Genomic DNA, 18,053 nt, shown 5'->3' on the forward strand with positions numbered 1-18,053 from the left:
CTGTATGTAACTTCCCTTACTTGCGCGTAACTGATTAGTTATTATAGTAGAGATGTAGTCCTAACAGATCTTATTTCTGAGGAAGGATACAGACTATTGTTTTTCTCTTACCCATCAAACAAAAGTGTATTGTACAAAATACCATTCAGTACGAAAATAATTTCACCACACAGCAAAGCATTTCACACAGACAACTTTTTCACATGGTGTGTGTTCTGGCCACAGAAAGGTAGCCTAATCCTCACTTTGCTGATGATTCACAGATGAGTTATCTGGCGTTAAAACAAGACCCTAATTCAATAAGGGACTAAAGAGGGTCAGAACAGAAGTCAGAGTATCCATGCCATGATGTGGCACTCAAGCCAATGCTGGCAAACATGAGTTTTTGTCTCCTGGTTTTATCCATTTAGATCCCTGAATGGATGGATTTAAAACTGCAGGTTTCCAAACAGAGACGGCAAGGTGTTGGGTTTTGGGTGGGGTTTATAGCCGATGCGTTCGTGAATCATCTGCTCCCTTGACTTCATGTCCCCTCCGCCCGTCGCTCCTGCCATCTCGCTGGACGTAGCAACCCCGACAACATCTACCTCGTCTTTTTGTTTTTTTCGGCTCTGGGAGACAGATAAAATCAGTACATAGAAAACATGAGACACGTACTAATTTTGACACGTGTAGCATTAGACTCCAAGGCAGGTCATTTTGCATGTCATCATCTATAATGGCATTTGTAAAAAAAAAAATGTCTATGGTGTGTGTGTAATTAAATCATAGAGTTGATAGATGTGGCGGTACATAATACATCTATGCACCCAGACTGATTGGTTCAATAACATAAATAAGGACGTGTAGCTTGCTAGCTACTTAGGTTACCTCCAGCTCTTTCTTGACACTCTCAAACTCCTCCGTGTCGTCCAGCTTTAGCTCCAGGCGGGTGGGCTTCCTGCGAAGCATCTTCTATCTTCTCTATATATCGGCCACGAATCTACAGCATCAGTCTTTCTACTCCCACCTAGGCTACCTAGTATCAGCTAACTCGGCCAATGCAATGTATAAGTCAGGGCAGGGAAACAGAGGGAAGTGTGAGTCCTGTAGAGTAGTCAGTTAACGGTCTTGACATGATCCCTAATTAACAATAAACGAAGAGTGTTTAATCATGTTTGACATCTACACTAACACACACGTTAGCTAACTATCTAAATGGTAGGCTAATCACACTGGTTAGTAAACGTCGCTTACTGTACCTAAGCGCCTTGGTTAGCTAGTTAGGCTAGCCTTTAGGCTAGCTAGCTAACTTGAGCAACAATACATATTCACTAAAGAAACATTCGTTATATAATGACGTGTATGTACCCAAGTTATTAATAAACTAGCTAAACACTACAAAAGATAACTTGTACAACAAAATATACACAATATGTGGCTGAAATAACTTACTAGACGTTGTTTATCAAGAAAAATAGAGCACACTTCTCCAGTCTAAGCCGGGTCAGAGGTTATACACCAAGAGCTACTGGGAAAAGTAGTTTCATTTGAGAAAAAAGCTGTTTCACTCCATGCCACTGGAAGTCGCTGTAAAAATGTTTGTAAAAAAACAAAATCATATATATTTAAATATACAATTTCTTTTTTAAATTAAAAACATTATTTGTCATTTTGAGCATAATTGTCTGATTTTTTGTGCCCATAGTGCTCCAAAAATGCACGTGTTTTTTTCTTGTTTTGTGCGACACAAGAAAAGCCGGATAATCTTGCAAATGCAACTGTATCCTGTGTATTTATAATCTTCTTTGCAAAACAAAGTTTACTTTTCACATACAAATTCAGTTTTATCTCGTAGCCTTTATTTTGAAATAAACGCATGAAATAAACCGGAAATGAGACACCTTACTGAACTTTCTTCATCCTGTTTCTACGCAAAGCCAACGCGGGTAGGATATGTATTAATATTAGCCATATACATTTGTTATTTCTTACGGAATCCCGTCTTTAACGAAAAATATAGGATAAAGACTGTGTTTATGTATGCGTTGTAACTTTTTGCACAACCTGACTTGTGGTTTTAGCTTGATGTTGTAGACGACATTGCCAACGTGCTCTGTCTCAAGTTAGCCTAACTAGTAGCTAGCGATAAGCATATCCATATTTCCATTTTCCGACTAGCTACTACTTGTTGGCGGGTTTAAAATATTCTGAATTTGTAAATGCACGTCAGGTCAAGATTGGTTGGGAACTAAGCTAGCCAGGCACACGGGATCAGGATGTCGGACGAAGACGAAGGCCCGTTGGTAAAGAAGTCGCGGATCTTCTATGGCAGTCTCGAGGAGAAGGAGAGAGAGCGGTTAAGCAGGGAGACCGCGGGGACGGGGAAACTGAAAGATGGCGTCAAGGCTGGCATCGCAGCTGGCAACATTAATATCTCAAGCGGTAAATGTAACATTCTAATAGTGTTCATAGTCTACCTGATGTTTTTTAATGTCTTAACATTCTAATGTAGTTGTGATGTCTGACCTTTATTTATTGTGTCTTTCACCTTGTATCTTTACTTTCACAGGTGAGTCTATGGACTTGGAAGAGCGTGTCAGTGAGCGACAGTCGGAGGTGCTAGCAGAGTTTGAACGCAGGAGGAGAGCCAGACAGATCACCGTGTCAACGGACGATGCCGAGGTAAAAGCCTGTCTGCGGGCTCTCGGTGAGCCCATCATAATCTTTGGAGAAGGACCGGCAGAGAGGAGAGAGAGGTAAATGTCACAGACCTCTCCTCAGTCTTGGACCCCTAACGTCAGAATATATCAGTGAATGGAAACCTTGACATCTGCTTGATGACCCACTCCTCTGTCTCTCCCTCATCTTCAGGTTGAGGAATATTCTTTCAGTAGTCGGGCCAGATGCACTGAAGAAATCAAAGAAAGACGATGACAAATCCAAACGTTCTCAAGAAGAGGTAGGGTCCAGTCTCCTCTATCCAACAGTGATATTATTGTAGCAGTCTTGGTGCCTCCTGTTTTCATCCTTATGCATACAAGTATTTTCAATAAGATTGGCCGACTCACCATTTTGTGTTTTATTCTCAGCGTCAAGAAACGTGGTACCACGAGGGGCCGAACACTCTGAAGGAAGCCAGGCTCTGGTTGGCCAAATACTCTCTACCTAGGTAGCTACATTGCGATTGACTGGTGGATAGTCCAATTGGTGGCTGCAGTGCTGCTGACACCATTGTTGGTTCCATTGATTGTTGAAAAACAGCAGCTTTGTGGATGACATGGGTTTGTTTGTACAGGGCTATGAAGAGGTTAGAAGCTGCCCGAGCTCACAAGGAGATTCCTGAATCCACACGAACAGTCAAGCAACAGGAACTACACAAGAACCTGAGAGTAGGTTCTCAATCCAACACCATGTATTCAAGTCAGGTTAAGAGAACATGTGATTTCTCCTTTTCAATCTCATCCTATTTTCCTCTGTTTCTGATTGTCTCTCTCTCATCCTTCTCTCTGCCCAGAACCTGAATAATTTCTGCAGCCAGATTGGTGATGACAGACCTATCTCTTTCTGCCAGTTTAGCCCCAACTCTAAGATGCTGGTGACTGCGTCCTGGTGAGCAGTAATGGAACTGCTTGTGCATACGGAATACTGATCCAAGAACTTGACATACATTGACTTAAAAATAAACATCTCCCTGTTTTGACCTAACCCCAAGCCTGTGTCTCCCCTCAACTTCCTCAGGAGTGGCCTGTGTAAGCTGTGGTCCATCCCAGACTGCACCTTGGTGAGAACACTCAGAGGTAAGAACCAGTTACAGAATATTTCCAACCCTCTATATACCTCCCCCGACGCCCTTTCCCTGGCTGGCGGGTGAGTTAGGATATATTCACATTCGTGTTGATTAGACTACCTTTTTGAGATCTGAGATTTGTCGGTTGTTATGGTAACATCTGTTTTAAAATCCTCCTGTGTGTGGTGGCCCTGTCTCTCCCAGGCCACAGCACTAACGTAGGGGCCATCAGCTTCCACCCCCAGGCCACCCTGTCCCTGGAGGACTCTGACGTCAACATGGTGTCTTGTGCTGTCGACGGCTCTGTCAAGCTGTGGAGCATGGACAGGTACGACTCCCTCTCTCCACTTCTAGGTTCTCTCTCCGGGTTCTTGGTTGCTTGTTGGGGACGGGGCATTGGGGCAGTAGGAGGACTGAGAAGGTTCAACAGCTTCAAATGTGCTGTTTTAACTGGTTATAACCTCCTAAAGAAACTGAGGCAGATGCAACAACTATCTCTATGCGACCGTTTTAGAGCTACTGTTGGGTCTGTCCACAGAAACGCTTATCGACTTCATGTCGGCTTTTTATTGATAAACTGGAGAGCTGTTTTGATTCTGAAAGTCTGAGCGCAGGACGTGGCAAGTTCTCAAGAAAATAACAGCCTGTACTTTACACTATTATCCACTTTTATCATTTTATATCTTTCTCTGTCTTACTATGTAGGGAGAGAATGAGAGCTTCCCTATCACTCAGACCTACGTTAAAGTGTGTGTCTACATGAGTGTTGTGTACTTGGGACGAGCAGGCGGCTTGTTTCGTGTCACAAGTAACCATAGTAACCTATTTTTTCTACTCCCGGGCAGCGACGAGCCTGTGGCTGACATCGAGGGCCACTCGGCGCGGGTGGCGCGAGTAACCTGGCATCCTTCCGGACGCTTCCTCGGAACCACCTGGTGGGCAAACGCAGACGCCGCCTGCTGCACCCTTATGACCACCCCAGACAACCACACTGAAGTCCTAATGCCCCTTTCCTGTCCTCTCCCACCTGCAGCTATGACGACTCGTGGCGCCTGTGGGACCTGGAGGCGCAGGAGGAGATCTTGCACCAGGAGGGCCACAGCAAAGGAGTCCACGACCTGCACTTCCACCCCGACGGATCCCTGGCCGGGACGGGGTAAGACTGGGCCCCGCCCCCTCGTCGTGTGACGCGTGGGGACTGGTCGCGCGCGCACGGCTCAGGGCCGCTGTATGCGACCACCCCCCGGGGGGGCGGGGGGGGGGGCCTCGTACGTGCATGATCCAGAGCAAAGGAAACGCCTCGCTAGTCTGAAACTCGTTGCTCAAATATTTCTCTTGTTCACATAGCTATGTGTTTGCCAACTTGGTGAGCTGTTTGGTGGAGCATAGCTGTAGCTCTACGGTGGAGTGGTGAGCAGCAGGTGTGTGTTAGATGTAGGAGAAACTGAAGGAGAGGGAGGGGGGGGCCGTGGTAGTAGACAGTGGTCTGTTCCTCAGGGTCTAATGACTAAACTAGTGTGGTTGATGACAGGTTGTCTACCCAAGACAACAAAGGCCCAGTGTAGCAGGGGTCAGAGTCCCAGGACTCCCTGCATGGCTTCTCTTGCCTACTAGAACTTCTTCAAACAGCCCCGTATGATTACCGGCCTGTAGTAGCAGTCATGTACCCCTTTAGTACACTCCTTCATCTCACTTTCTTGCTCTTATTCTTTCTCCTAGGGGTCTGGATTCTTTTGGGAGGATCTGGGACTTGAGGACAGGTCGCTGTGTCATGTTCCTGGAGGGCCACCTCAAAGAGATCTACAGCATTAACTTCTCGCCCAACGGGTACGCCAAGATGGAATACGCTGGAAATGGCACACAGGCGGTCATCGACGCTCAACAATGAGGTTTTGTTCGGAGGTGCAACGACCCGAGCACACGTGTGATCACCGAGGCCGTTTCTTTCCTCTTTTCAGGTTCAACGTGGCGACAGGAAGTGGAGACAACACGGTCAAAGTGTGGGACCTGCGGAGGAGGAGGTGCATCTACACCATCCCTGCCCACCAGAACCTGGTGTCCTCGGTCTGCTTCCAGCGTGAGTCCTCTCTCCTCTACTAGATTACCTTTGTCTAGTTTGAGATTCTCTCTCTCTCCCCCTCCCAGTGTTTCTCTCTCCGGGTTCTTGGTTGCTTGTTGGGGACGGGGCATTGGGGCAGTAGGAGGACTGAGAAGGTTCAACAGCTTCAAAATGTGCTGTTATAACTGGTTATAACCTCCTAAAGAAACTGAGGCAGATGCAACAACTATCTCTATGCGACCGTTTTAGAGCTACTGTTGGGTCTGCCCACAGAAAGACTTATTGTCTGCTTCATATTGTTGGCTTTTTATTTACAAACTGTAGAGCTGTCTATTCTCAGGATGTGGCAAGGTTCTCAAGAATGATGGTTCTGGAAAGAACCAGGTTGTGTTCTCTCTCTCTTATCCATACTTACCCTGTCTTTCCTCTCATGCCGTCCCTGTTATCCAGCGACCGACGGTCACTTCCTGGTGTCGGGAGCCTATGACAACACAGCCAAAGTGTGGACCCACCCAGGCTGGTCGCCACTGAAGACGCTAGCGGGGCATGAGGGCAAGGTGATGGGCGTGGACATGTCACCTGACGGACAACTCATAGCCACCTGCTCCTACGACCGCACCTTCAAACTCTGGATGTCAGAGTGAGTGCAGGAGGAAGAGAAGTGGAGATGGAGAAAGAAAGGATACCCAGTCGAAAGACTGGTTGACAGTCTTTATTTTTTTATTTGATTTCCATGTTAGTTTAATTGTCTTGTTTGTTTTTTTAAATAAAAAAACGCATTTCAATCGTGTCCTCTGTTGTTTCAATGTCGTTGATAGACAAGCCTTTACCTGCCTTATAGGTACTAATCTGCATGTTGACAAAACAATTCACACATCACTTCAATCATGTAGCCTGAGTTTATGATGCTTATTCAGTGTCTCTTCCTGATATGTCCTAATACAGTCGCATACCATGTCACCATAAGCATATATCCATAAGTTCCGGTGTCCTTATTGACCAGTGCTGAGCTTCTACTGGAGCTTTTATGTCAATACTCCCCATGGCTGTGCACTCGAAGGTGTCAAAGTCATGTTACAGACACAGGAGGAGCTCCCACCTAACAGGCAGCAGTCTAGCAGCAGGCTAGCAGCACCACCAGCAGGCTAGCAGCACCACCAGCAGCAGAAGAGGCAGCGCTGGCAGCAGGGGCTCCTGTGAAAGCGGGGCTCGGCTAGTCCTCCGTGGGCCCAGGTGGACCCGGGGGGCTGCTCCATGATCGACTGCTTCCCAAAGGAGGGCTTGTGCTCCAGCTGAGAGACGCCTGTCTCTACTCCCTGCCTGGGGCTGCTCCTCTGGTGGCCGTCCATCTCTGCCTTCACCCCCAGGAAGGCTGCCAGATCCAGGTCCAGAGCTGTAGCGCCCCCGCGTGGCAGGGGGGTGTTCTGCCTGCACTGTGGGCAGGGGATCCACATCTGCTGGGAGTGGGAGAAAGCAGGCCCGGTTGAGCATACGAATCAAACAGACCTTTGACGGAACGGAGCCAGAAAACAGTGCTGTGTGCTCCTTGAACTGCTGATTAGCAACAATGTTTATATGTTCTACTAACACCAACTAGCCACCCATTTCCTTTCTGTCCGCCGGTGCCTGTCAGGCAGACCCACCTGTTCGTTGAGGATGGTGTCCAGCCTGCGCAGACAGGCCTGGCAGAAGGTGTGTCCACAGTACAGCCTACGAGGCAACCTCTCACTCAGGTTGAAGCCGCAGTAGCAGATGATGCAGTCCAGTTTACGGCTGTCTCTGGACGGCTGGACGGCCTCCTCCGCAGCGCCCGCTGCTGGCGAGGCAGGGATCGTCGCAGGACATGGAAGCCCAGTGGCGAGGGGCGGGGCCTCTGTGTTTGAGGCTGGCTCTGGTGGAGGGCGTGTGGACTCGGGGTCTGAGTCGTCTGCAGGACAGTGGGCGTCTGGAAGGGAGGGTACGTCTGGGGGAGGGTGCGGGGGTTCTGAGCTGAGGTGCAAGGCAGCATATGTGGGTCGGAGGGGGTCCGAGGGAGGGTAAAGGTACAGGTATGGGGATTCTGCTTCCTCTGGAGCCTCTGGGACCCCAGCCTCCTCTTCCTCTTCCATCCTTTACAGAGTGAAAACATTCACCGATTCACTTTACTCATGTATTCCATCGCACCAGGCAAGTGACCTCAGGGCAGAAATGTTTTTAAGTAGGTTAATGTACGCATATAACCACAAAGGACGTGGTGTCATTATGAGTGGGTAACAAAAGCAGGTTGGTTGATTAGGTAAGCAGAGACAGAGATATCTATTTACTGCCGAGGACTATGTAAGTGAAAAGATTAGACGACCATTAGAACATATCAGCTCCGTGTGTACTGTGTGTGATGGTAGAAATTCTGTCTACACGGACACAAGCGACTTTAACAATAATGGTTAATGTGATTGAATAAACAAGAAAAAATACAAAGGAAATAGAAAAACTTAAATATATCTCCTTTTATGTCAACTAATAAACTGTATTTAACCCAGGCTCGGCTCCAGAATGAATCAGATGGGGGGGGGGGGCATTTGGTTTCCACAAGGGGGTATTTTGTATTTTGGGGGGGGGCACAGCATTTCCATTTAGACTTAACCCCCAGAAAAGATAGAAAAAAAGACTTAGAACAGCCTGTACCTTCGTGTTAGTCCTCCAAAGCTACAGGTGTCCGGCAATTCCCTGGGTATGTCTTGTTGTTCTTTGGGGTTGAGCCAAAGTCTCTGTCTTCACAGCGTGGTCCATCTCTGAGTCCTTAAATGGGTCCTGCATCACTCCTTAGCGAGAGAGAGAGAGAGAGAGAGAGAGAGAGAGAGAGAGAGAGAGAGAGAGAGAGAGAGAGAGAGAGAGAGAGAGAGAGAGAAAGCACCTTTACATTCTCCAAAGAAAAAGGGAAGCCTCAAAGTCCCAGTCTTTTCCTCCACAGCTTCCTGGATGATGACCAGACTTCACTGGCCTGCGGTTTTTGTTGAACCTGCTGTTCAACTTCCAGTGTCTCAGGACAAACAATGCTGTGTCTTCCCTCTAGCCTGCCCCGGTCCCCAGTGTGTTTAATATTTCAGGCTGCCTGTCTCTGTGAACCCTTGGAGCTCATAGGCCTGTCAGTGGAACATGTTATATATTAAAGAGGCCAGAGACAACAGAGATGCTGTTTAGAGGGAGGTACAGGTGATTATCCTGGGGAGCGGCAGGGAGGGGGGGGGGGGGTTACTAGCGAGTTTCATTCACCTGCAATACATGTATAAGAACCACTCTATCACTTTTTAAAATCTCTTTCTTTCTCGCTCTCTCCCAGACAGAGACACTCTCTCTCTCTCTCTCTCTTTCTCTCTCACATTCACAACCTTTCACTTGTGGACAAGTCCTATGACCCTGTGTGTGTGTCCCACCTGACCTCCTCCCCCTCCACTATGTGTTGGTGCCCACCCCCCACCCCCCCGACACACACACACGCAAACACACTCTCCCCGTCTGAGCAGGTGAAAGGGGAGCCTGGCTCACGTTCCTCTGGACACGGAGCGGACATCAGATCACCTTACGTAGGCTACAATACACCAGCAGTAACCCTACACCCTCCACCCAGCTCCAACTCTTCCAGTCCCAGGAGGTGTATGTGTGTGTGTGTCTGTGTGTGTGTCTCTGTATGTATGTGTGTGTCTGTGTGGGTGTCTGTGTGTGTCTGTGTGTGTGTGTGTGTGTGTGTCTGTGGGGGGGGGTCTTGGATATCTGTCAGTACTGGGTGTTGTTGGAAAGTCCACGGGCTTCTGAATGACCCTACATCCTAGTACATCCTTGTACATTTGGTGGTGATAGGCTAGTGATGTTGGTGGACTCTTGAGGAAGTGTGCTGGAAAGACAGTGTTCTGAAAGACTTGTGCAGGCTCAGGGTCAGAGTTCGACCCAGAGTTAGCATGAGGTTAGACCTCATGAAGTTAGGTTGAAACCTGGGGGGTGAGGGAAAAAGTGAAAGTTAGGGTGAGGGTAGGAGGAAGCAGGGTGAGAACATGGAAGAAGGGGGAAGGTGAGGGGAGGAGGAAGCAGGGTGAGAACATGGAAGAAGGGGGAAGGTGAGGGGAGGAGGAAGCAGGGTGAGAACATGGAAGAAGGGGGAAGGTGAGGAAGGAGGGTCTCAGTGAAGGCGAGGAAAAGGCTCAGGTTAAAGGTTGATTAAGGTTGAAGTCATCTCTTTCTTTGATCAGACCTTTGAAAGAACTCCTCAAATGATGAGAGGGTGTACTGTGTTACTGCAGCCAGCAGGTGGCCAGGTGGCAACAGAGAACCCTGTTTGTTGACAAAAAGGGCAAATGGAGAAAGGAAGTGGTCCCTTCTTAAATGATGGAGCGTGGAGACAGTAGTGTAGTTAGTGGTAAATAGAGGTGTATACATAGTACATAAAGATTATACCCACATGGTCGAAGTATACTTAGCCTACTACTGATACATAATACTACCACTTCTACAAGGGCGATGGTGTCAATTTCTTTCTCATAGTTTAGCTATGACAAACGCATGCCATTATTTAATTCCTTCTAAATTATGCTCCCTTATGCTTCATTCCTTCCAGACACGCAAACACACACACACACACACACACACTTAAAATCCTTTGTCTGCCAAGCAAGTTTAAACAAACCTCCCCCTCATCTTCCCTCCTTTTGTCTCTTCTCTCTCCATACCGAAACACACTTGACTTGACTTGCACACACACACACACACACACACACACCCACACACACACACACGCACACACACACACACACACACACACATACACATTCTCAGGTATGTTAGTTGCAGTTGTTCTTTCACTGTGAGAAAGAAAGAGGAGAGTCTGTGAGTGCAGGAATGCTGTGTAACCACTCAGCCAGGCAGGGCCACAGTGACGAGGACAGTGATGCTGGCTGGCACCTCTGCTGGGGACACACTCCACTCCAATGGAGTGTCACTATTCAAATGCCACCCCTGACGTCGGATCAAATCCTGCCACAGAATTTGACAGTGTGTCCCACTAATACACACACACACGCGTACATTAAAAAACACACACATACACACATACAGGCACAGGCACACAGATACATAGACAGAGACACACACTCACCCAACCACGCACACACACACACACACAATGGCCAGTCTGCTGTTTTGGTTGAGTAAGTCAGATGATGAATGGATGGCAGACAGATGAAGGTGGCAGCGGGGGCCACCGTGGCTCGTTATTTGGTGTTTGTTTCGTGTCCTCTCTGTTTGTGTTGATGTTTGTGGAGAGCAGGACTACTGCTGCAGACTGGGTTGGACGCTTGCTCTTGTGTTGCGGTTATATTTAGCTGTGTTTACACTGTCAACCATGTGTGGGAGGAAACACACCCACTCTTAGTCACTCTACTATTTTCTGTCTAGATCCCTTATATTGCCGACTCCGCTCTCTCTCTCTCTCTCTCTCTCTCTCTCTCTCTCTCTCTCTCTCTCTCTCTCTCTCTCTCTCTCTCTCTCTCTCTCTCTCTCTCCCTCTCCCTCTCCCTCTCCCTCTCCCTCTCCCTCTCTCTCTCTCTCTCTCTCTCCTTTTGTCTCTCTCCCTCTCCCTCTCCCTCTCCCTCCCTCTCTCTCTCTCTCTCTCTCTCTCTCTCTCTCTCTCTCTCTCTCTCTCTCTCTCTCTCTCTTTTGTCTCTCCCTCTCCCTCTCCCTCTCCCTCTCCCTCTCCCTCTCCCTCTCCCTCTCCCTCTCCCTCTCTCTCTCTCTCTCTCTCTCTCTCCTTTTGTCTCTCTCTCTCTCTCTCTCCCTCTCCCTCTCCCTCTCCCCCCCTCTCTCTCTCTCTCTCTCTCTCTCCTTTTGTCTCACTCTCTCTCCCTAACTCGGGCAAACACACACACAAACAATCAGAGCTTTTGTACTGTTGACGAACGCTTAACCTTTTTGTCCTCTGAGAAGGCCACTAATGTGCACCCTTTGTGTTTCCATGGATACCCATGGTTACTTAAGAACCGCTTGAGCTTTATGAACCAATTGTAGATGATATAACAACACACACACTCGAGAACATAGGAACACACACAGGTGCACGGACACCCAGCCACAAACACGCACACACGCACACAGCGGACGTGCGATGGGTCGCAGGCAGGGTGCCTCAGGACAAGTATAGCCTGCTCTACAAGTCAGCATCACGGTGGAAACTGGGTAAGCCTGGTGTCTCGGTCTGCCTGTTACTGCAAATACAGGCGGGTCCCGTCGTCACGGGCCCAGATCCGGCTGAGCAGGTAGGTGACAGAGTCCTCCACCCCTCAGTGGTCCTCCTCCCTCTCCTCACAACGCAAAATCACAACCTCCTCAGGAATGTGTTGGAGCGACATTCATGGTCCATGACGCCAGCGCCACAGTTGTGGTCTCAGACTTGTTACTGTTAACCAGACTTCATGTCAGGACTGACATAGTGACTCAGAAGTCACTACTCATTCCTTCCTGAACCCGTGGAAGACATATAAGGAGAGAGAGAGATAGAGGAATAAGAGAGAGAGATATAGAAAGAGAGAGAGAGTGGTGATGTACGAGTCCATCCACGCCCTCACATGTAAGCTATGTAGGCTATGTAGGAGAAACAGTGACGTCGGGGATGAACGATCGAGTGGTAAGGTCGTTGTACCTGCTGGGTTTCAGGACAGGGCAAACAGTTCTCTGGAACTGGAGGTAACATTCAATGACGTCTTTGCTAACGATCTGTTGGCGGTGAAGTCTTGGAACTCAATCTGGGACTAGAATCAACCTTTATTGCTCCCCCTCCCTTTCTGCAAAAGCCCGTACACAGACGCACGCTGGGAAATGCCCGCATTCTCAGCTAGTCGTGCATCCTCTACAAAGAGTGGCTCAGAGATGACAATCTGCTGAGGAAGGTACTACAGATACTGAAACAGCATCCCTAACCTGCTGGAACTGGGAGTCTTTCTCTCTCTCCCCCCCGATCATCTTACCACATCTTGGCACACCTAGTTTGCTATCTGTTACAGGTACAGAACACTTGCTCAGTTTGTTTAGGGAGTATTGGATCACTGTCTTTGTACTTGTGTGTACTAAATGAAGCACACCGCGAGTCTGATACCATGTGTTCATGTCGGGTGTGGCGCTTTGTAAACAAAGTGGCAGCTCAGGGTAATTGTTAACAGAATGATAAGTCTCGAAAAGGTTATAGAGAGCGGCGCTTTGAAAAGCTACCTGCCATTTACCGCTCTCTTTTTCTCTCTCTCTCTTTCTCTCCCTCTTTCTCTCTCTCTGACACAGCTTTGCCCAAACCAGTTCTATTGCTCTTGCCGTCATAACCACCTGACTTCCTACGTTTGTGCTCATGGACCAAAGACTGCATGTGAATGTTGTTCATTAGAGACTGGTGTGAACAAGACCTCAAACAGGTCATAAACCAGGATGAAAACTAGGACCTAATCAGGGCTTAACCTCCCCCAAACCAGGCCTATTACAATAACCCCACATTCAAACACTGACAGAAAATCACATTCTACGGAAGAACTTTGTGTCGATTCAAAGATGCATTTTTATTTAATCAGCAGCTGCAGCTTCATCATAAAAACATTTGAAGTTGTGCGTTTGGGGATAGACGTATATATATCCTTGGAGCTAGGATGGGATATACAGCACCTTGCTTGGAGCGCGATGGTGCTCGACAGTGAGAACAGACTGTCTGCCATGCAAGCAGGGCCTCAGTGCCTCCTCCTTGAGGAGCTGAGGAGGAGGTACTAGAGGAGATACACAGGCCAGGCAGTCTTGTTCTACTGCAGGGATCAATATTGACCCAGGGTAAACCAGGAAAGATACATAAAACTCAGTAAGACATGGTCAGAATAACCGAGCGCTGATTTAAGTTCATCTTCAGGCCTCTCGGTATCATGTTTGTCCACAGTAAGGGGCTGTCTACCAAGCATGCACGCACGCATACACAAACACACACACACTCTCAGAGAGGCCTCTGGTATTGTATGCCGACTCTGACAAAGGCATCATTGTGTCTTTCTCTCTCTCTCTGTTTCGTTTCAAGAAGGAACAAAACAGAAACCGACACATTCAGTTTGATCTCTCTTGCTAAATGTAATCTCCCTCCCCCGGTTCCGCTTGTTCTCTTTTTAGATCCAGAAGGTCAATAATGGGTTGGTTCCAGTATTACTCACTAATGAGCAACAACGTAGCTGTTCTCTAAGTCGGATATTTACTTCATTTACTTCCAATGGTTCTGAACTGTCTTCCACACATTTAAACCAGACAGGTGCTTCATATCTACCCATATTTGGGTCAGTCACAGCAGTCCTGACATCATACAATCACTGACAGGGTGAAACACTTCCTCAAATCAAAAAGTGCTGAGTTATAAATAAACATTTTCATTTGCTGAATAAAGGACACGTTGACATGTCATGTTGACAGAGATACCAGACAAAAATAGAGTCTTTGTTAAGTCAGGGGCTTTTGTAACATCTTTGTGAGAGTGCCATGTTGCAGGCTTACATCCATTTGATCTTCTTCAGTTTTCTCTATTATGGGATCAGAGAAATGGCCCATTGGCCACTGCCTCTGAGATAGCCTGTGTTGTACCCTGGCAACAGCATGCTGGACAGAGTCGTCCTTGTTCCGTCACCGTCTGTGGCTTCCCAGGAGAGGTTTATGGTGGCAGGCTTGCTCCAGATCCTGGTGGAATGACAAGGCTTCCTCCGTCCCTCCCTCCCTCCCTGGGTGAGATCCCTGATCGGACACGATCTGACGGCATGACGACAGAAGTCATCTTCAGGAGGGAAGAAAGGGAGGAAGGAAATGAGGGATGGAGGAAGCAGTCCTGGAGTGTTGGGACAGGGCCGTGGCGGGGAGGAGGGGGTTGACGGTTCACTTCTTCCGCCTGCAGCGGTAGCAGCAGGCGGGACAGCGGCCCACCTCTTCCTCGTCGTCCCTCACCGTGTACGACTTCCTGCCATCGTACCCGGGCGGGCCCTGGGCCGACTCGCCGTTCGCCCCGGGGTCGGCTGCGTACGGGTTTTGGGAGGACTTGGCGTTGTATGTGGACTCCAGGGCCATGGGGTTAACGATGACCGTGCTGTCGTCTGCGGTCTTCAGCTTGGCACGGGGGATGGTCACGTTGCCGTAAGGGTTGTCCAGGGATACATTCATGGCGCTGGAATTTCGGAGGAGGGTGTGGAACTCTGAACAGGGTTAGGTCACACCTGTCACTCCTGATTCTGATGTTGGGAGTTGTGAAACTCGGATTGTCCGCTGAGTCACTGATCTGTTCCAGAACCCTCTTTGACCTGATCTCTCCTCCTCAAATAACCTCTGGGGAGGAAAAAAAAAGATTAAAAAACGTTGAAGAATGACAGCATGACCACATGCACATTTCTTACTGTGAGAACAGAAGGCTTTCATTTTGTGCTGCTTTGGGACTGTATTGAAACCACTGAGAGAAACGATTACAAATCTTTCTGAAAGCAGTCTTAAAAAGTCACTCATCCCTTCACATATCCCTGTTTTTATCCCCTCTCTTCACTCACGATCTTATAAGCTCTGAGTCAAATTGAGGCTTGGCTCCAAACTACGTTTGCTCCGTTTCCCTTACAGAACAATAACATTACTTTCATACAATCCCCAAGTTGACATTCAAAAGCTTTTCTTTTCAGCCATGTCTTTTTAGAGTACAGTTGTCTTCAGTTCCACTAAAGCCTTCTCACAAAGGCAGGCAGGGCTTGTCCCCTCTGGAGAACAGCTTTGGCTACTCACTTTTCAGCAGGAAGAATTCCTTAGTAGCCAGTTACTCCATGCTCTGCCATATCTCGTCCTCCGGTGGACGGGTAGCTGAGTGTCCGGAACCCTCCGGAGGTCTGGTGTTCTGTTGCCTGGGAGATCCTTTTGGTGAGAAGCCTGGTGTGCAGGGAGCCAGTCACACCTGTAGCCTGGTGCGTCGTTAGTGAAGTCTGAGGTAGCAGCTGGTCCTGCCTCTCAGGTGAACAGCGCTCCTCCTGTGTGTGCATGGAGGGCTGGGAGGCTCCTAACCACACCCCCTCAAACCAAGCCGAAACCCTGAGAGGGTGTGGTTGCCTACCTGCATGGCTGGCTCGTTGGCTGGCTGGTGGCCTACCTGCTCGGCTGGCTTACTGAGTTATTAAGGTGTATGTGCCATGGCTACCAGTCATGCCTCCCGGTCCTGTCTGTTTAGGAAACCCCCTCACCCAGTGTCTGTGAAACTCAAACATGACCCCCCTTCCCCTGTGTGTTTGACCCTAGATTTGTCTCTGATGTTCATCCAGGTATCTGGGTGCAGCTAGGTGTGGTGTGATAGAGAGAGCTTGAACCCTAACCACAATGCCTTGTTTTTACCTTGCTCCCCTCACCCACACCTCTCCACCTATCCCAGTCCTTTACTTCTGTGAACAAACACTGCTATCTGTGTGCCCCCCTCCCTCCTCACCCCTCCCCCCTCCCTCCTCCCCCTCCCTCCTCCCCCCTCCCCTCCTCACCCCTCCCCCTCCCTCGGAGTACGGGGAGGCTGGACTTCCTGTTCCACTGACTCCTCAGGGAACTATGCCTCCAATGCCTGAATCACAAAGGTGTGTTCACAGCTTTTATGGAAAAGTACATTCACATGACCATGGAGTTATGTACTATAGCTTTCCATAGCACACAACTACAAATAAAACAAGGTATAATTAGCTTAGTTAAATTCAACTTTTTTTTCTTTGGAATTTTTGTAAGTACCCAAGAAACAGAAAACTGGCACATGTGGAAAAGTCTAACATATACAGGGTTCTGCAGCTAATACCCCACAGGCTAGTGTGTAGACTTAAAAAGAACATCGCATCTAACATTGCAAACTCACATCAGGTCCAGTGGCTGGAGCTGATGTTAGTTTCCTCCAGGATCACAATGACTCTTATTGAGAGACTTGTTGCTCTTGTTGGTTAGTTGTAACGGATTTAAATTATTGTACTCGCTGTGAAATATTTTACTGTTGATTGTTCTTCCCTTTGGCACTTATTTGGTTTTCACAATGTATGCTTCATGTTTTGGCTGCTCGCAATGTTTGGGGCTATCTCGTTGTTATGATCAGTGACCTATGCACTTTTGTAAAGCTCTCTTTTGGAAGTCGCTTTAGATAAAAGCGTCTGCTAAATGCATAAATGTAAATGCTTCTGTTCTGTCTAACTGATCTTCACTGACCCGTCTCTCTGAATGGAGGTCAGAGCAATACCCTGCCTCAACCAGCAGGGGGAGGCGGTAGGTTAAAATACAAGGTAAAGATACAAGGACACACATTGGTCCTCCTGTCTGAATACTGTGGAATTGCTACATTTCAACCTGCTTTCCTCTCAACCCTTGAGAATCTCTGCTGTAGACAATCCACTCGCGCCTTTTCCAGCGAGGGAAGCATTTTAAGCGTATCGAAACGCAGCTGAGCTCTGGAGGTCCTGATACGGGTCAGGCTCAGACCTGATACGGGTCAGGCTCAGACCTGATACGGGTCAGGCTCAGACCTGATACGGGGTCAGGCTCAGACCTGATACGGGGTCAGGCTCAGACCTGGCCCTCCTCTGTTGAGCCATGACTGTTCCAGGGTCAGTCCCAAAAGGGAACAGCTCCCTCATCCCAGAATGATGAGTAGGAGTCTGTTTGAACTGAAATGACTGTGTCGCTGCGTTCCCCTCTGCATGTACCATAAAAGTCCTAGATATATCAGTCTCATCATGTGTGAAGTACATATTTTCTCTGCCCTGTGGACAGACACAGACACCCACACACCACTTATTTTTTTTTAAGAATACGCAAAAATTTATTAATGACATGTTTCTTGCTTCTTTTTTTCTTTCAAACTACTTTGAGATTAAAATATATGCAGTGTAGAATGAGTCACATGATTCAAGTATATTACAATGGACATAGAAAAACAAGTGTGCAACAGGGCTGTTGCTAGGAGACATCCTCCTGGTGTTTGGTTTCTGTGGCAAAGTAGTCAGGGGTGTTTTGGTGTAACCAACTTTTGGCCCGACCCACCTACACACACAGTCTGATAAATGACCCCCTCGACCCCAAATCACCCTAACCCAGCCCACATACTGTATTCACTATTCGGCCAGAGGTCAACGTTCAAAATTGTGAGTTCCTTTTAGAATAGGTCAGAGCGTGAAGTGTCGTCTCCTTAAGACGCTCCAGCAGTGAAGCTGA

General features: G+C 48.1%; 4 protein-coding genes and 2 non-coding genes across 9 annotated transcripts in view; 3 read left to right on the plus strand and 3 right to left on the minus strand.

The window, feature by feature from the left end:
• Nucleotides 1-111: 111 nt before the first annotated feature.
• cdc26 (cell division cycle 26 homolog) lies at nucleotides 112-1,540 on the minus strand. Of its 2 annotated transcripts, XM_062478997.1 has the most exons (3): nucleotides 1,435-1,540; nucleotides 871-1,028; nucleotides 112-611 (listed from the first exon to the last, which is right to left on the minus strand). In XM_062478997.1, exons 2-3 carry the CDS (start codon nucleotides 949-951, stop codon nucleotides 429-431), a joined length of 264 nt encoding a protein of 87 aa, XP_062334981.1. In that variant the 5' UTR covers nucleotides 952-1,028; nucleotides 1,435-1,540; the 3' UTR covers nucleotides 112-428. The 2 variants fall into 2 exon arrangements, with proteins under 2 accessions (XP_062334981.1, XP_062334979.1); XM_062478995.1 differs by lacking the exon at nucleotides 1,435-1,540 and having other exon boundaries at nucleotides 871-1,392.
• Nucleotides 1,541-1,811: 271 nt separating this feature from the next.
• Nucleotides 1,812-18,053, plus strand: part of prpf4 (pre-mRNA splicing tri-snRNP complex factor PRPF4) — a 75,225-nt gene continuing 58,983 nt past the window's right edge. Inside the window, exons 1-14 of one of the 3 annotated variants that reach the window (XM_062478980.1) lie at nucleotides 1,812-1,928; nucleotides 2,213-2,424; nucleotides 2,552-2,738; nucleotides 2,854-2,941; nucleotides 3,072-3,151; nucleotides 3,278-3,371; nucleotides 3,497-3,591; nucleotides 3,721-3,779; nucleotides 3,974-4,097; nucleotides 4,615-4,704; nucleotides 4,803-4,925; nucleotides 5,489-5,596; nucleotides 5,728-5,846; nucleotides 6,279-6,517. In XM_062478980.1, coding sequence (XP_062334964.1) covers nucleotides 2,259-2,424; nucleotides 2,552-2,738; nucleotides 2,854-2,941; nucleotides 3,072-3,151; nucleotides 3,278-3,371; nucleotides 3,497-3,591; nucleotides 3,721-3,779; nucleotides 3,974-4,097; nucleotides 4,615-4,704; nucleotides 4,803-4,925; nucleotides 5,489-5,596; nucleotides 5,728-5,846; nucleotides 6,279-6,472 — 1,527 coding nt within the window. In that variant the 5' untranslated portion in view covers nucleotides 1,812-1,928; nucleotides 2,213-2,258 and the 3' untranslated portion in view covers nucleotides 6,473-6,517. Of the gene's footprint in view, nucleotides 1,929-2,212; nucleotides 2,425-2,551; nucleotides 2,739-2,853; nucleotides 2,942-3,071; nucleotides 3,152-3,277; nucleotides 3,372-3,496; nucleotides 3,592-3,720; nucleotides 3,780-3,973; nucleotides 4,098-4,614; nucleotides 4,705-4,802; nucleotides 4,926-5,488; nucleotides 5,597-5,727; nucleotides 5,847-6,278; nucleotides 6,614-18,053 lie in introns of those variants that run through there. The other 2 variants (XM_062478978.1, XM_062478979.1) reach the window with 2 other exon arrangements.
• On the plus strand, nucleotides 4,176-4,310 carry LOC134034438 (small nucleolar RNA SNORA47). Its single transcript, XR_009932242.1, has one exon. It is a non-coding gene; the product is annotated as a small nucleolar RNA SNORA47 (small nucleolar RNA).
• On the plus strand, nucleotides 5,969-6,104 carry LOC134034436 (small nucleolar RNA SNORA47). Its single transcript, XR_009932241.1, has one exon. It is a non-coding gene; the product is annotated as a small nucleolar RNA SNORA47 (small nucleolar RNA).
• On the minus strand, nucleotides 6,974-7,936 carry rnf224 (ring finger protein 224). Its single transcript, XM_062478155.1, has 2 exons — nucleotides 7,472-7,936; nucleotides 6,974-7,282 (listed from the first exon to the last, which is right to left on the minus strand). Exons 1-2 carry the CDS (start codon nucleotides 7,934-7,936, stop codon nucleotides 6,974-6,976), a joined length of 774 nt encoding a protein of 257 aa, XP_062334139.1.
• On the minus strand, nucleotides 13,375-16,064 carry si:ch211-202f5.3 (uncharacterized). Its single transcript, XM_062478494.1, has 2 exons — nucleotides 15,615-16,064; nucleotides 13,375-15,173 (listed from the first exon to the last, which is right to left on the minus strand). Exon 2 carries the CDS (start codon nucleotides 15,009-15,011, stop codon nucleotides 14,730-14,732), a length of 282 nt encoding a protein of 93 aa, XP_062334478.1. The 5' UTR covers nucleotides 15,012-15,173; nucleotides 15,615-16,064; the 3' UTR covers nucleotides 13,375-14,729.

This window comes from Osmerus eperlanus, chromosome 14 (genome assembly GCF_963692335.1).
Source record: "Osmerus eperlanus chromosome 14, fOsmEpe2.1, whole genome shotgun sequence".
Lineage (NCBI taxonomy): Eukaryota > Metazoa > Chordata > Actinopteri > Osmeriformes > Osmeridae > Osmerus > Osmerus eperlanus.

What these genes read in the sequence shown, in the direction of transcription:
- cdc26 (XM_062478997.1), bottom strand. Translation starts at nt 951, where the DNA reads ATGCTTCGCAGGAAGCCCACCCGCCTGGAGCTAAAGCTGGACGACACG. An exon ending in GTGTCAAGAAAGAGCTGGAG is followed by an intron (nt 612 to 870) that starts GTAACCTAAGTA and finishes TCTGTCTCCCAG; the next exon opens with AGCCGAAAAAAACAAAAAGA.
- rnf224 (XM_062478155.1), bottom strand. Translation starts at nt 7,936, where the DNA reads ATGGAAGAGGAAGAGGAGGCTGGGGTCCCAGAGGCTCCAGAGGAAGCA. An exon ending in ACACCATCCTCAACGAACAG is followed by an intron (nt 7,283 to 7,471) that starts GTGGGTCTGCCT and finishes CACTCCCAGCAG; the next exon opens with ATGTGGATCCCCTGCCCACA.
- si:ch211-202f5.3 (XM_062478494.1), bottom strand. Translation starts at nt 15,011, where the DNA reads ATGAATGTATCCCTGGACAACCCTTACGGCAACGTGACCATCCCCCGT.